General features: G+C 47.9%; 1 protein-coding gene across 1 annotated transcript in view; it reads left to right on the top strand.

Moving 5' to 3' along the window:
• Window positions 1–16,600, top strand: part of mcm3 (minichromosome maintenance complex component 3) — a 75,885-nt gene that overhangs the window by 31,921 nt on the left and 27,364 nt on the right. Inside the window, exons 7-9 of the mRNA XM_059985439.1 lie at window positions 3,047–3,200; window positions 5,038–5,169; window positions 15,016–15,224. Coding sequence (XP_059841422.1) covers window positions 3,047–3,200; window positions 5,038–5,169; window positions 15,016–15,224 — 495 coding nt within the window. The remainder of the gene's footprint in view (window positions 1–3,046; window positions 3,201–5,037; window positions 5,170–15,015; window positions 15,225–16,600) is intronic.

The raw sequence follows: 16,600 nt of genomic DNA, 5'->3' as shown, positions 1-16,600 counted from the left end.
GTTTTGTTCGCTGGGATTTTAAGAATTCAGGCTTGGCGATGCCAGAAACAGCAAGAGTGAGAATGAAACTTATTTCACTACCTCAAGTAAGGAACTATGAAGAATTTGAAGGTAGCGATAATCATTTTGAATGATACAATGAAAATGAAGATTTGGAGGATGCAGTTGTCAAAAGCATTGTATGAAGACAATCCATTGTCAACAATTGTCATTTATAATCAAAAGAACATAGTAGCGAGTACTGGATGAATTCCTCTAACTATTGAGGACTAATATACAGTTTCATAGTGCTGTAGTAGTATTAGTAGTATAGTTCTGTATTTCATTTATTTATACACGTTACTCAGTTAAAATTTTCTTTTTAATACCTTTTTAAATATTTCCATGGAACTTCAGCTAATTAGAGCAGCCAATTAATTGAGCCGAACTGTACTGGTCTTGATGTGTCCCAAATAATCAGAATCCACTTCACTGGTTCCTGATCAGGTTCATTATCAACCAAAAATCCCATTGGTTAGTCAGCCATTATTTCTGAGCTTGTTGGAAATCTGAAGGGAGTACACAAAGCGGAGTGGCGTAAAGCGGGGGACACCTGTATTCAGATCTCTCTCAAATGGTGAAATCAAACCCACATCTGCCACTTGCACTGGCAGTTGTTGCACACTCACTACCCTCTGAGTGAAGAAGCTTCCCCTAGAGTTTGCCTTCAACGTTTCAGCTTTCACCCTTAACCTATGACATCGAGTTCTTGCCTCAAGCAATCTCAATGGAAAGAGCCTGCTTATGTTTACCCGATCTATACCCCTCATAATTTTCTGTACTTCTGTCAAATCTCCCCTCATTCTCCTATGTTCTAGGAAATAAAGTTCTGACCAATTTGATCTTGCCCTGTAACTCAGGTCCTCAAGATCCGGCAATGCCAATAATTCTTTTGTTTCAGTATCTATTTTGTTTGTACTTTTCTATTTTCCATTTCTACTTGGTTTCTCTTCCTTCTGGCTGTTCATGTCCTTCCCAAGCTGGTTTCACTTTCCTGTGAAGATACTGTCTCTGTAACTGGTCCTGCTTGAGCTCCTCCAACCTACCCCATTGATGGACCCAAAATGCAATGTGTTGGGAATCAGAATCATCCTTTTGAGGATCAGCTCAGCCTCTTGTTTAAAAATTCCTGGACAGTATAATGCGAATATTATCTTGTGTTTTGGTGACATCGTAAGACATAGCCACTTGACCCATCGAATCTGCTCTGCCATTCAATCATGGGTTGATCCAATTCTTCCAGTCATCCCCACTCCCCTGCTTTCATCCCACACCCTTTGATGCCGTGGCTAATCAAGAACCTATCTGTCTCGGCCTTAAACACACATAATAACTTGGCCTCCACAGCTGTTAGTGGCAATAAATTTCACAGATTTACCACCCTCTGACTAAATAATTTTCCCACATCTCAATTCTAAAAGGATGTCCTTCAATCCTGAAGTTGTGCCCTCTTGTCCTAGAATCCCCTACCATGGGAAATAACTTTGCCATATCTAATCTGTTCAGGCCTTTTAATATTCAGCATGTTTCTATGAGATGCCCCCCCCCCCCACCCCCCATTCTCCTGAACTCCGGGGAATACAGCCAGATGTTCCTCATATGGTAACCCTTTTCATTCCTGGAATCATTCTCGTGAATCTCCTATGAACCCTCTCTAATGTAAGTATATACTTTCTAAAATAAGGAGCCCAAAACTGCACACAATACTCCAAGTGTGGTCTCACGAGTGCCTTATAGAGCCTCAACATCACATCCCTGCTCTTATATTCTATACCTTTAGAAATGAATGCCAACATTGCATTCACCTTCTTCACCATCGACTCAACCTGGAGGTTAACCTTTAGGGTATCTTGCACAAGGACTCCCAACTCCCTTTGCATCTCTACATTTTGAATTCTCTCCCCATCTAAATAATAGTCTGCCCATTTATTTTTTCCACCAAAGTGCATGACCATACACTTTCACACATTGTATTTCGTTTGCCATTCTTTGCCCATTCCCCTAAACTGTTTCAGTCTCTCTGCAGGCTCTGTTTCCCCAACACTACCCGCTCCTCCATCTATCTTTGTATTATTGGCAAATTTAGCCACAAATTCATTAATCCCGTCGTCCAAGTCATTGACGTACAGCAGGAGCATTCAGTGCTGAAGCCTCAGTCAAATTGGGTATTGATAAAGGACGACTTGGAAGTATAGTGGTTAGTGCAATTGCTTTATAGTGAATGCGGCCCAATTCCCGCCACTGTCTGTAAGGAGTTTGCACTTTCTCCCCCATTTCCTCCGGGTGCTCGGGTTTCCTCTACAGTTGAAAGATTAACAATGTTTTTTACATGTACGTCATGCAGTGAAATGTACCATTTGTGTCAACAACCATCACAGTCCAGGGACGTGCTGGGGGTAGTCTGCAAGTGTCACCGTCCCTGTGGCACCAGTGCAGCTTGCTTACGGTGAGAGATTGTAAGAGCAGTTTGCCTTTGGGAATGTGGGAGGGAACTGGAAACCTGGAGATAGAGGGGCTTGGATTAGTGAGTTGTGGGCATGCTATATTGCTGTTGGAAGCATGGTGATGTTTGCAAGCTGCCCCAGCACATCCTTGGACTTGTTCATGCAGTTGATGCATTCCATTGCTTTTGATAAATCTGAATCTGAAGAAAAAGTTTCCTATGAGCTCTTGGTCTTGCACTGATTAAAATTTTATCTATGGAGGTACACCACAGAATAGGCCCTTCTGGCCCTTCGGACTGTGCCAACCAGCAACCCTCAATTGAACCCTAGTCTAATTGTAGGGCCAGTTAACCTACCAACCACTATTCCAGGGCAGGAAACCGTGGCACCCCAAGATAACCCACCTGTGCAGTAATAGGGAGAATTTACAAACTCCGTACAGGCAGCTGTGGGAATTGAACCTGGGTCACTGGTACTGTAAAGCATTGTGCTAACCACTGTGCCATCGTGCTGCCCAGTTAGTTGCTCTGACTACATCTGTCATGTTTCCTGCTCTGCTCTAGGACATCTTTGATCAGCTGGCCAGGTCCCTGGCTCCCAGTATTCACGGACACGACTACATCAAGAAAGCCATTCTCTGTCTGCTGCTGGGGGGCTCCGAGAAACACCTGGAGAACGGCAGCCGGATTCGGGGCGACATCAACATCCTTTTAATAGGTGCAGTATGCGTGTGGTATTGTTGAATGTCTTCAAGGCTAATCTTGCCCGAGCTGAGTGTGGCTCCTAAAGTTAACTTTGATTCCTTGCCCACCCCCAGTGCAGTCATTGGTGGAGCTTCTTGGATGGTGGCATTTGGTTAGATCTTTGTAATTCTTTACTTGGGGATGCATCCCGATCACCAGCCCTTCCACCCCAATAAGCCCACGCTGTCTAATGATAGATGACTAACTAACCCTTGCACCTTTGGAATGTGGGAACACCTGAGGAAACCCCTGTGGACAGGAGAGAATGTACAAACAACAGTGGGAAGTGGTGCTGTTAACGGCTTTACGCAAACTGCTTCGCTGCTCCCCCACACCTCTTGTGTGGAAGGAAGGTCCGTGCTACACCAGGTCCCTTTGAAAGTTGGTCCATCCTTAACTACAGGTGGAGCTGCAGTTGAATGATAAAACGTAGAACCATACAGCACAGGAACAGGCCCTTCGGCCCACAATGTCGTGCTGACCTAGTAATCAAATGCCCCACTAAAGTAATCCCTCCTGCCTGCACAATATCTATATCCTTCCATTTCCCTCACATTCATCTGCCTATCCAAGAGGCTCTTAAGTGCTCCTACTGTATTTGTTAAATGAAAAACCCTTAAGTGAAATCTGCATTACAGTAGCTGTGAAATTTATATTTGGAGTTATATAGAATATTTCAGCGGTAAAGACCCGAAAATCAACATACAAAATTCAGGAGGACCTGGGGTCCAGCAGCATTGATGGACGGAAAACAAATGGTCAACGTTACCCGCCAGGACCCTTCATCAGGAGTCCTCTTAAGCCTTTGAGTCCGACGGCAGAGGATGAACTACTGTGTCTGCTAGGACCTCCACTGAGCCTATTCCTCCTGACTCCTCTCCCTCTCTTCTCACTACTACCATCAGATACGACGTGCTGACGTTTTGACTGTCTGCACTCGCATCAGTGCTGAACTGGCTCCGTTGATGTGGTTTTGCCCTGTGGTTCATGTTTAATATTTTTTTAATTGTTTGCACAATTTGTTCTTTATTTCACTTTTGACCATCTTTGTATGGGGTTTTTCATGGATTCTATTTCTGTTTTGTGGTTGCCTGTAAGAAGATGAATAATCTCAAGATTGTGTGTGATTGCAATTAAAGATTTCCTCAGGAAATCTGCTATCCTTGCCCAGCCTGCTCCTTGTCGCAAACTTGGTTCAAATGTGGAGCAAATGGATAAAGAGATCAGCTACCTTTGAAATAAAGGGAGCATTCAATTAGATGTGGTATTAAGATATCTGTAGTGTGCATGTGCACGAGCTTTGCTTATGGTGTTTGTACAGTGGTGACATGGATGGCTTCCCCTCACTTTCTGGTCTCCTAACCTGATTGCACAAGCATTAATTTCTCCTTCTGGTAATTTTTTCTCCCTCCCTTCCATCTGCTTCTGGCTCCACTCGCCACCTGCCTCTCGCTTCCCTGTGGTGCCTCTTCTTCCTTTCTCCCATGGTCCACTCTTTTTTTCTTATCATTTTCAATCTTTCCTTCTCCCCCATCTGCCTAGTTTCACCTGTCACCTACTAGCTGGTCCTCCTTCCCCTACCCCTACCTTATTCTGGTATCCTCCCCCTTTCCTGTCCTGATGAAGGGTATCTGCCTGAAGTATTGACTATTTAGTCAGTGTCTTAGAAGCCACCCGACCTGCTGAGCTACTCCAGCATTTTGTGTGTTCTGTAAACATGGCATTGCTTGGGAAATTTTGGAAATAGCCAACTGATTATGGAGTTTCTTTCTGTTTGTACAACTTGCTCTCCTGTGTGTTTGTCCTGACAGGCGACCCGTCAGTGGCTAAATCGCAGCTCCTGCGTTATGTGCTATTCAGTGCACCACGTGCAATTCCAACCACCGGCCGAGGTTCCACCGGGGTGGGTTTAACTGCGGCAGTGACCACTGACCAGGAAACCGGTAAGCTGTTGTTTGAGGCAATGGTGAATGTGAAGTGGGCAAATGTATAGAGATTGTAATTGGAAGCATGAAGGATCCCAGCAGCCTGATCAGACTGTCCCACTCCCATCAGGGAGGTTACATAGCATCCACAGCAGGACCACCAGACTCAAAAACAGTTCCTTTCCCCAAGCAGTGAGGCTGATCAACACCTCCAGCCACTAACCCGTCCCACCTCATTCCTAATCTCCACTACTTATACATTGCCTCGTGTCACTTAATGCTCGTGCAGTCGGTCTGTGTATATACCTGTCAAAGGTACATATATCAGAGAAATGTATACAATATACATCCTGAAATACTACTTCACAATCATCCATGAAAACAGAGGAGTGCCCCAAAGAATGAATGACAGTTAAATGTTAGAACCCCAGTCACCTCCATCTCCCCGCTCCCACGCAAAAATAGCAGCAAAGCAACGACCCCCTCCCCCACCAGCAAAAAAGCATCGGTGACCCCCACCGGCCACTCAGGCGTGCAGCAAAGCACCAGTAAAGACAGACTTGCAGTACCCCAAAGACTACTCATTCACCTGGTAGTTTGACATGCCACACGATCTCTCCCCCTGTAAGGGAAAAAGAGGTGTCCCTGTTTCACTTCAAAATCAAAGTAAATGTTATTTTCAGTGTACATGAGTGGCACTGCGTACAACCCTGAGATTCATTTTCTGTGGGTATATTCGGCAAATTTATAGAATATTGGCTGTAAAAGGATCAATGAAAGGTCAAGTAGAGTGCAGAATGCGACAAACTGTGTAAATGCAAATATAAATAAATAGCAATAAATGAGAACCTGAAATAAGATAGAAAGCTTGAAGTGAGGAAATGTCTCAATGGATGGCAAATAAGTGTAGTTATCCCCCTTGTTCAGGAGCCTGATGTTTGGGGGGTAGTAACTGTTGTTGAAACTGGTGGTGTGAGTCCTGTGCCACCTTTCTGATGGCAGCATTGAGAAAAGAGTATGGCCTGAGTGTTGAAGACTTTTTGATGAGTGGCTGCTTTCTATGACAGCATTTCATGTAGGTGTGCTGGATGGTTGGGAGAGTTTTGCCTGTGATATACCGGGCCGAAGGTTTCAAAGGCATCAGTGTTTCCATACCAGGCTGTGATGCAGCCAGGCAATACACTCTCTGCTACTCAACTATAGAAATTTGTCATAGTTTTTTATGTCCTGCTGAACCTCTGCACACTACTAAGGAAATAGAAGCTTTGCCGTGCTTTCTGCACAATTGCATTTACGTGCAATTCAGAAGGCATCTCTGTGCAGGTAATCTGCTCGAGGAATGGGACTGCAGGTTAGCCAGAATCTGAGTCTTTGCTGCTTGCAGTGTTTATTTCTACCACAGATGGGTGCAGTGTTATCAGTTACCTTGCTGTGCCACCATCTCTCCTCTGTGATGCTGTCGTTGATTCGGTCTCTTCCGGTATAGAGCTTCTGTATCTTAGCACGTTGGTTAGCAATGGTCATCATCGTTATGTGCCAGGTTGTATGACTTTGGTGATTATGGTCTTATCCATGACCATGATAGCTCTTGGCAGTTCTTTCTACAGAAATGGCTTACCATCGCTACTTTTCAGTCTTGTAAAGACGCTGCCAGTGACCCCAGCCATCATCACTATTCTTCAGACATGGTGTCAGTGGTCGCATAACCAGCTGCTCTCGTGACTTCCTGTGACCCTGATTGGGGGCTAAGCAGGCGCTACACTCTGCTGAAGGGTGACCTTTGATAGAGAGGCATCTCCACTCATAAAATTTTAAAAAAAAGCCAAGAGAAGTGAGGTTGTTAGAAATGACCAACTAGATGTCCAGGACTTAATAATTTGATTTAAAGAGAAATGGTTTAAGGGGGAAATGAGGGGGACTCATTAGCATAGGGACATGAATGGGAGGGCTATGGTCTGGATGTAAGTAGATGACCTAGGCAGCTATCTAGTTCAGCATGGACCAACTGGCTCTGTTTCTCTACTGGAGTGTTCAATGACTATGGAAGTTGTGTAACAGTGCTGGTACAGGCAGATACATTAGGGACATTTAACGGATGCGTGCTTGATAGGAACGTGGAGGGGAGGGTTAGATTGATCTTGGAGCAGGTTAAAAGGTTGGCACATGATGGGCCCAAGTACCTTCACTGTTCTATGTGTTGACAACACTGAGCTTGCCCTCCTCTTGAGGACTGCAGCATGTCAAGAATGAGCTCACCCCCACCTTCTCGAGGGCAAATGGATAGGCAGTGAACTGCTGATTCAGCCCACAAACCCCTGATCATTCAGGAGGAAGCTGCCTGCTGTGATAAGCAGCCGCTGAGCTAGCGACCAGCCCTGTGGCTAAGGGAGGGGTGCTGGGGGAGAAGCCACAGTCTCAGCTGACCCAAATAATCTATATATAGTCACACACAAAATGCTGGTGGAACGCAGCAGGCCAGACAGCATCTATAGGGAGAAGCACTGTCGATGTTTTGAGCTGAGACCCTTCGTCAGGACAGTGGGAGGGAAAATGTGAAATGATAGAAGACCGGAGGGGGTGGGGTGAAGCTGAGAGCTGGAAAGTTGATTGGCAAAAGGGATACAGAGCTGGAGAAGGGAAAGGATCATGGGACAGGAGGTCTAGGGAGAAAGAAAGGGAGAGGGGAGCACCAGGGGGAGATGGAGAACAGGCAGAGTGATGGGCAGAGAGAGAGGGAAAAAAGGGGAGGGGGAAAAAAACTAAATATATCAGGGATGGGGTAAGAAGGGGAGGAGGGGCATTAATGGAAGTTAGAGAAGTCAATGTTCATGCCATTAGGTTGGAGGCTACCCAGCCGGTATATACCCCTCATTCTTCTGAATTGTAGTGAATACAGGCCCAGAGTCATCAGATGTTTTTCATATGACAAGCTATTCAATCCTGGAATCATTTTTGTGAACTGCCTTTGAACACTCACCAGTTCTAGCACCTCCTTTCTAAGGTAAGGGACCCAAAACTGCTCTCAATACTCTCAAGTGTTTTAGAATTTTCAACACTACATCCTTGATGTTGGTATTCTAGTCCTCTTGAAATGAATGCTAACATTGCATTTGCCTTCACACACAAAATGCTGGTGGAACACAGCAGGACCTGATGAAGGGTCTCGGCCCGAAACGTCGACAGCGCTTCTCCCTATAGATGCTGCCTGGCCTGCTGCGTTCCACCAGCATTTTGTGTGTGTTGTTTGAATTTCCAGCATATAACCATATAATCATATAACAATCACAGCACGGAAACAGGCCATCTTGGCCCTCCTAGTCCGTGCTAAACTCTTAATCTCACCTAGTCCCACCTACCCACACTCAGCCCATAACCTTCCACTCCTTTCCTGTCCATATACCTATCCAATTTTACCTTAAATGACACAACTGAACTGGCCTCTACTACTTCTACAGGAAGCTCATTCCACACAGCTATCACTCTCTGAGTAAAGAAATACCCCCTCGTGTTTCCCTTAAACTTCTGCCCCCAACTCTCAATTCATGTCCTCTCGTTTGAATCTCCCCTACTCTCAATGGAAACAGCCTATTCACGTCAACTCTATCTATCCCTCTCAAAATTTTAAATACCTCGATCAAATCCCCCCTCAACCTTCTACGCTCCAATGAATAGAGACCTAAATTGTTCAACCTTACTCTGTAACTTAAGTGCTGAAACCCAGGTAACATCCTAGTAAATCGTCTCTGCACTCTCTCTAATTTATTGATATCTTTCCTATAATTCGGTAACCAGAACTGCACACAATATTCCAAATTTGGCCTTACCAATGCCTTGTACAATTTTAACATTACATTCCAACTTCTGTACTCAATGCTTTGATTTATAAAGGACAGCATTCCAAAAGCCGCCTTCACCACCCTATCTACATGAGACTCCACCTTCAGGGAACTATGCACTGTTATTCCTAGATCTCTCTGTTCCTCTGCGTTCCTCAATGCCCTACCATTTACCCTGTATGTTCTATTTGGATTATTCCTGCCAAAATGTAGAACCTCACACTTCTCAGCATTAAACTCCATCTGCCAACATTCAGCCCATTCTTCTAACCGGCATAGATCTCCCTGCAAGCTTTGAAAACCCACCTCATTATCCACAACACCTCCTACCTTAGTATCATCTGCAGATTTCCTCATGATTGCATTTGCCTTCCTCACCACAGAATCAACATGCAAATTAACCTTTAGGGAATCCTGAACGAGGACTCTCAGGTCATTTTGCACTGCAGTTTTTTGTATTTTCTCTCCATTTAGAAAATAGCCAAACCTTTCATTTTGTCTACCAAAGTGCAATTCCCAACACTATATTCCATCATCATTTATTTGCCCCTTCTCATAATCTGTCTTAAGTCCTTCTGTAGCCTCACTACTTTCTCAAAACAACCTGCCCCTCCACCTATCTTCATAATGTCTGTAAACTTAGTCTAGGTCTTTTTACCAGGGTGGAAGTGTCAAATACTAGAGGGCATGAATTTAAGTCGAGAGGGGGAAGATTTAAATTAATTTCCTAATTCATAGTATTTTGGTGGTGGCTTTGGAGTTTCATCGTTGCTGTAGAAAAGCAGTGTGGCACTGAAATTTTCTTTCATGGTGTATTTATATAAAGTGGGTATCGAATCAGGTTTATTATCATTGACAAGTTGTAAAATTTGTTTTCTGCAGCAGTACAGAGCAGTATATCAACATATGTAGTTCATAGTGTGATCTACTAAGGGGTTGTCTCTGGTGGGTCTTCGGGTGTTTGTGGAGGTCAGTCAGGGATTCACATAATCTGGGATGTTATGGAGCACACGTGAGATTTTGTTTAACATGGGGAGGCTGCTGCACGGGCAGCCACTACACCATCCTTGTCAGATTGAGGTCCAGGTTCAGTGGCATGGAGTACAAGGTGACTCTGACCCTTCACTGCTTCTGCCAGCTCTACTGATGAAATGAGGTCCTCGTTGGCTCACTTTGTCTGGAACTTCCCCCTTGACTTTACTGCCATTTATGACCCTACCAGGAGCTAAGCTACGGTGGAATTCAGAATTACTGTAAATTAGAATAAAAATATATTTAAAAATTAAATAGTGCAAAAAAGAGCAAACAATAGTGAAGTACTGTTCTTGGACCATTCAAGGATCTGCTGCTGGAGGGGAAAAGTGCAGTTTCTTCAAGCTCCTGTACCTCCTTCCCAGTGTGGGGGGGGGGGGGGGGGGGCGGCGTTTGTCCTGGATGGTCAGGGTCCTTCATGATGGATGAAACTCACTTCTTAACGGCTGTGTTGCACCCATGATGAAGCTGGCTGTTTATAATCCACTGCACCCTTTTCTCTCTAAGGCCCTGCTATACGAGATAGTTATGCAACCAGACAGAATGCTAATTTGCTACTTTTTGGTGATATTGTGGTGACCCACTTTCTGCGCAGGCGAACCGGCTCACAAGTAGCCAGCGCGTGGGGAGAGGCTTTAGTAATGCACCTCTGATGTCATTTCTGCCCGGAGAGGGCGGGTGCTAGGGATTAAATGCCAGCGACGCGAAGTTTGAATAAACTAGTCTCGAAACAACTTACCGACTGCGTGTCGTTGTCTCTCGTTCTGTGTGTAGTACATCGCTACATTGGTGAGCCCGACAGTCCAAATGGGATTTGGACCAAAGATGACGACTCTTCATCTGTTCACAGTTTCGCTAAAACTGCCGACTTTCTGGAGGCTGCGACCACACGTGTGGTTTAGCCAAGCAGAAGCCCAGTTCCAGATTCGGCAGATATCTTCTGATTCCACGCGTTACTACCACGTGGTGAGCACCCTTGACCAGGAGACGGCTGCCCAGGTTGCGGATTTCATACAGTCGCCCCCAGAAGAATGCAAATATGAAGCATTCAAAGCGCTGCTCATTGGGACCTTTGGCCTCTCACGGCGTGAGCGGGGTGCCTGCCTGCTTCACCTGGACAGTTTAGGAGACAGGCTGCCGTCAGCATTGATGAGCAAGATGCTGGCCCTGGCTGATGGACACAAGCCCTGCCTCATGTTCGAGCAAGCATTCCTGGAGCAGCTGCCCGAGGACATACATCTGCTGCTGGCTGATGCAGATTTCAGCGACCCCCGGAAGGTGCCGGCCCGGGCAGACGTGCTGTGGAAAGCCAAGAGGGAGAGTATGGCGTCCGTCGGTCAGGTTACCAGGCCACGTGCCCAACAGCAGACCAGACCAGGCCCAGCAGGGGAGCATACACAACAAAGAAGCAGGAGTGAGGAGGACAGTGAACAGTGGTGTTTCTACCACCAGCGGTGGGGCACAGAAGCCTGCTGTTGTCGCCCACCCTGCAAGGGCCAGGGCCAGGGCCTGGCCACCAGGACAGCCTTTTGTACGTCTGGGACAAACAGTCGGGACGCCGCTTCTTGGTCGACACCAGAGCGGAAATCAGCGTCTTGCCCCCCAACAGGGTACAACACCCGCAACAGGAAGCCAGGACCCACCCTGAGGGCCGCAAACGGCAGCACAATACAGACCTACGGTACCCGCACAGTGCAGCTGCAGTTCGGGGCCAGCCGGTTCACGTGGGACTTCACACTGGCCGCAGTGGCCCAACCACTCCTGGGGGCAAACTTCTTGCGAGCTCACAACCTGCTGGTCGACTTGCAAGGGAAAAGACTGGTACGTGCTGAGACTTCCCAGACGTTCTCCCTGGGTGAAGCCAAGTTGCCGGCCCTACACCTGGACTCTATCACGCTGTCGGACAACGAATTCAGCAGAATCCTGGCGGACTTTCCATCGATTCTGGCACCACAATTCACGGCAGCCATGCCCAGATATGGGGTACAGCACTACATCCCAACCCAGGGACCACCCCTCCATGCCCGCACATGAGGGCTCCCCCCGGAAAAGCTCCGCCTGGCGAAGGAGGAGTTCAAGAGGATGGAGGAATTCGGGATCCTATGGAGGTCCGACAGCCCATGGGCCTCCCCCCTGCACATGGTGCCCAAAGCAGCTGGGGGTTGGAGAACCATGTGGTGCTTGCCGCAGACTGAATGAGGCTACAACTCCAGACTGCTACCCCATGCCGCACATACAGGACTTCGCAGCAAACCTGCACGGGGTAAGAATCTTTCCCAAAGTAGACCTCGTCCGGGGGTACCATCAAATCCCGGTGCACCCTGAAGACATCCCCAAAACAGCACTCATCACCCCGTTCGGCCTGTTCGAGTTCCTCCAATTGCCGTTCGGCCTGAAGAATGCCGCACAGACATTCCAGCGGCTAATGGATGTGGTGGGATGCGTCCTGGACTTCGCGTTCATCTATTTGGACGACATCCTTATAGCCAGCAGTAGTCGTCAGGAGCATCTGTCCCACCTCCGCCAGCTCTACTCCCGCCTGAGTGATTTCGGCCTCACGATCAACCCGGCTAAATGCCAGTTTGGTCTCAATACTATCGACTTCCTGGGCCACAGGGTTACCAAAGACGGGGCAACTCCTCTGCCCGCCAAGGTAGACACGATCCGCCACTTTGCCCGGCCCAACACGGTCAAAGGCCTGCAGGAGTTCGTTGGTATGGTGTACTTCTACCACCATTTCCTCCCCTCAGCAGCCCGTATCATGCGCCCTTTGTACACCCTGATGTCGGGTAAAGGCAAGGACATTACTTGGGAAGAGGAGGCCGTGGCCGCTTTCGTTAAAGCCAAGGAAGCCTTGGCAGATGCCATGATGCTGGTGCACCCCAGAACGGACGTTCCGACCATCCTCACGGTGGATGCATCCGACACAGCAGTCGGTGGGGTGCTGGAGTAACTCATCGAGGGACACTGGCAAATCCTGGTGTTCTTCAGCAAGCACCTGAACTCAAGTACAGTGCTTTCGACCGGGAGCTGTTGGCACTGTATCTGGCAATCCGGCATTTCAAGTACTTCTTGGAAGGCAGGCTGCTCACTGCGTTCACAGACCACAGACCATTGACCCTCGCGTTCACGAAGGTGTCCGATCCCTGGTCGGCTCGCCAGCAGCGACATCTGTCCTACATCTCCGAGTACACGACGGACATCCAGCATGTCTCTGGAAAGGACAACGTCGTGGCGGACGCACTCTCCAGACCAGCTGTCCAGGCCCTGGCCCTGGGGGTGGACTATGCAGCCCTGGCGGAGGCGCAGCACGCAGATGACGAGAAGCCCAGCTACGGGATCGCAGTCTCAGGTTTGCAGCTGCAAGACTTTCTCATAGGCCCAGGTGAGAGGACCCTCCTGTGCAACGTGGCTACCGGCCAACCTCACCCCATCATCCCAGCAGGCTGGAGGCGGTGAGTTTTCGACTCCATACAGGGTTTGGTGCACCCATCTATCAGGACAATTGTCCGGCTGGTCTCCAGCAAGTTTGCGAGGCATGGACTTCGCAAGCAGGTCAGTGAATGGGCCAGAACGTGCGCGCAGTGCCAAACAGCCAAGATGCAGCGGCACACTAAAGCCCCGTCACAGCAGTTTGAACCCACCCACCGGAGGTTTGACCACATTCATGTGGATATCGTGAGCCCCCTACCAGTGTCCCGAGAAGCGCGGTACCTCCTAACTATGGTAGACCGGTTCACGAGGTGGCCAGAGGCGGTCCTGCTCACCAACACATCTGCCGATTCCTGTGCCCGAGCACTGATAGCAACCTGGGTAGCACGCTTCAAGGTACCGGCCCACATTACCTCCGACAGAGGCGCCCAGTTCACCTCCAGCCTGTGGTCGGCTGTGGCCAGCCTGTTGGGTACGCAGGTGCCACCCACAGTTGAACGGACTAGTGGAACGCTTCCACCGTCACTTGAAGTCGGCTCTCATGGCCCGCCTGAGAGGACCTAACTGGGTGGACGGGCTTCCCTGGGTCCTGCTTGGAATTCGCACAGCGCCCAAAGAGGATCTGCATGCCTTGTCGGCCAAGTTGGTGTATGGCGTGCCCCGAGTTGTCCCAGGAGAATTCGTACCAGCCCCAAGGGGGCAAGAGGAAGAACCTGCAGCAGTCCTGGACAGACTACGCAAGAGGCTTGGCAACCTGGCCCCCGTACCAACTTCAGAGCACGGATGGACTCTGACCCATGTACCTAAAGACCTGCAAAACTGTAAGTTTGTGTTTGTATGAAGGGGCGGTCACCGGGCACCACTCCAGTGGCCGTACGAGGGGCCGTTCAAGGTGATCAACAACAACGGGTCCATGTACGTTCTGGACATTGGGGGAAAGAGGAGGTTTTCACGGTGCACTGTCTCAAACCTGCTCATGTGGACTTGGCGCAGCTGGTCGAGGTTCAGGCATTGCAGCGCAGAGGCAGACCTCCCAAACACAGGCTGATCCAGACTGTGGACATTAGGGGGTGTATCGCCGGTTCTGGGGGTGGGGAGGTTATGTGGCGACCCACTTTCTGCGCAGGTGAACCGGCTCACAAATAGCCTGCGCCCGGGGAGAGACTTTGGTAATACACCTCTGACGTTATTTCCGCCCGGAGAGGGTGGGCACTAGGGATTAAATGCCAGCGCCGCGAAGTTTGAATAAACTAGTCTCGAAACGACTTACCGACTGTGTGTTGTCGTCTCTCGCTCTGTATGTAGTACATCGCTACAATGTCCCAATTCTCCTCACACTCCTAATGTAAGAGGGCTGCTGGTGTGCCTTAGTTCGTGATTGCAATGCCAGCAAGGCGGGCATTTATAACCCTAGTGAGTGTTGGAATGAGTTACTTGTGATGTTTAACTTGTCCGTGAGTGGTTCATTCCTGCTTATTACTAGTTGATTTGCCAGCTGTTAGAGCCACATCCATCTGTTTGTTCAGCCGTGAAATTCTGATCATCTGCTCTGTCCGTCTCCCAGGAGAGCGACGCCTGGAGGCTGGTGCCATGGTTTTAGCTGACCGAGGTGTCGTCTGTATTGATGAATTTGACAAGATGTCTGACCTGGATCGTACTGCTATCCACGAGGTGATGGAGCAAGGTCGTGTGACCATCGCGAAGGCTGGCATCCATGCCAGGCTCAATGCCAGGTGCAGCGTGTTGGCTGCGGCCAATCCTGTCTACGGAAAGGTGAGGGCAGGTAGTCGCACTCTTTACTCTGCAGGTGCATACAAAGCTATACCACAAAACCAGGCTTTTCAGCCCATCTCGTGCCAAACTATTAAGCTTTTAAACAAAAATCCTTTTTACCAGTACTGATAAAATGGTGACTGTTTATTCATTTCCATAGATGCTGACTGGCCTGCTGAGTTCCTCCAGCATTTTGTGTGTGTTGCTTACATTTGCAGCATCTGCAAATTTTCTCAACTCGGTGGGAAAAACCTGCCTCCATTTAACCTATCTGTACCTCGCAAATTTGTATGCCTCTATCGAATCTCCCCTCATTCTCCTACCCTTCAGGGAATAAAGTTCTAACCTATTCAATCTTTGTTTTTAAAGTCCCAGCAGCATCCTCAGAAATTTTCTTTGCACTCTTTCAATCTTGCTGATAACGTCCTGTAGCTAAGTGACCAGAACCAACCGTACACAATTCTCCAAGTTAGGCCTCACCAGTGTCTGATACAACTTCAACATAACATCCCACCTTCTGTACTGAATACTCTGATTTGCGAAGGCCATTGTGCCAAAAGCACTCTGTATGAACCTGTCTACCTGTGACACCTTTGGTATATCAGAGAGGGTATCCAATCCCATCACCCGTTCTGTGAGTAACATGTTTAGGCAGGGAAGGCTGCCTTGTAACTGGATCCTGTTGCTTGGAGAGATGCTATTTTTTGTGTGAGTGTTATTTGTGATGTTAATGATAAGTTGTGACTGTTGTAATACCCTGGTTAAGAACACGTTTTGTATTTCTACTGATATGCTCTGAGTTATAGCAGTTTTTTTTTCTGAAATCACAGTATGTCTTGTAATTAAGCTTCCTAGGCTAATATTTGGGCTTCAGCTAAAGTTTGCCCAACTTGGGGATGTAGTGTCAGACAGTTGGGTTTGTTTTGGTAATGTGTTGTAGCATTCAGCCTAGTGGGGTGTTATGGAAGATTTGAGAGAGCTAGCTGAGATCAGGTTTCTGAAGGTTTGGGGTCTTTTGTGAGAGGCTGCAGAGAAGAGCACAAGGGCCGATGCTTGGCGGATCCCACCCGAAAGGGAGACCCTATCACAAGGAGTGCAGATGAATGGTTTCAAGGAGCCAGTGCTACTGAATTAGCCGGTTTGTTCTTCTGGAGAAGTTTGACCTGTGGCTTGTAATGGGAATTCAACACTGTGGGTAAAGCAATACACCCAGCTACTACTGAAGCAAGCCTGTGTAATTTTATGCAAGTGTATGATCTGTTATTTACTGGAAAATGATTATTGCCCCACATGGTGTCTTCATAGCATTCACCACAATTGATGTTTCCTCATCAGAACATTCCAACTTTCCTGCTTGGTTGAACCCAAATCATAGT

This window comes from Hypanus sabinus, chromosome 12, assembly GCF_030144855.1.
Source record: "Hypanus sabinus isolate sHypSab1 chromosome 12, sHypSab1.hap1, whole genome shotgun sequence".
NCBI lineage: Eukaryota > Metazoa > Chordata > Chondrichthyes > Myliobatiformes > Dasyatidae > Hypanus > Hypanus sabinus.
Note: the sequence above shows the minus strand (reverse complement) of the source record. Positions and strands in the feature narration are given on the sequence as shown.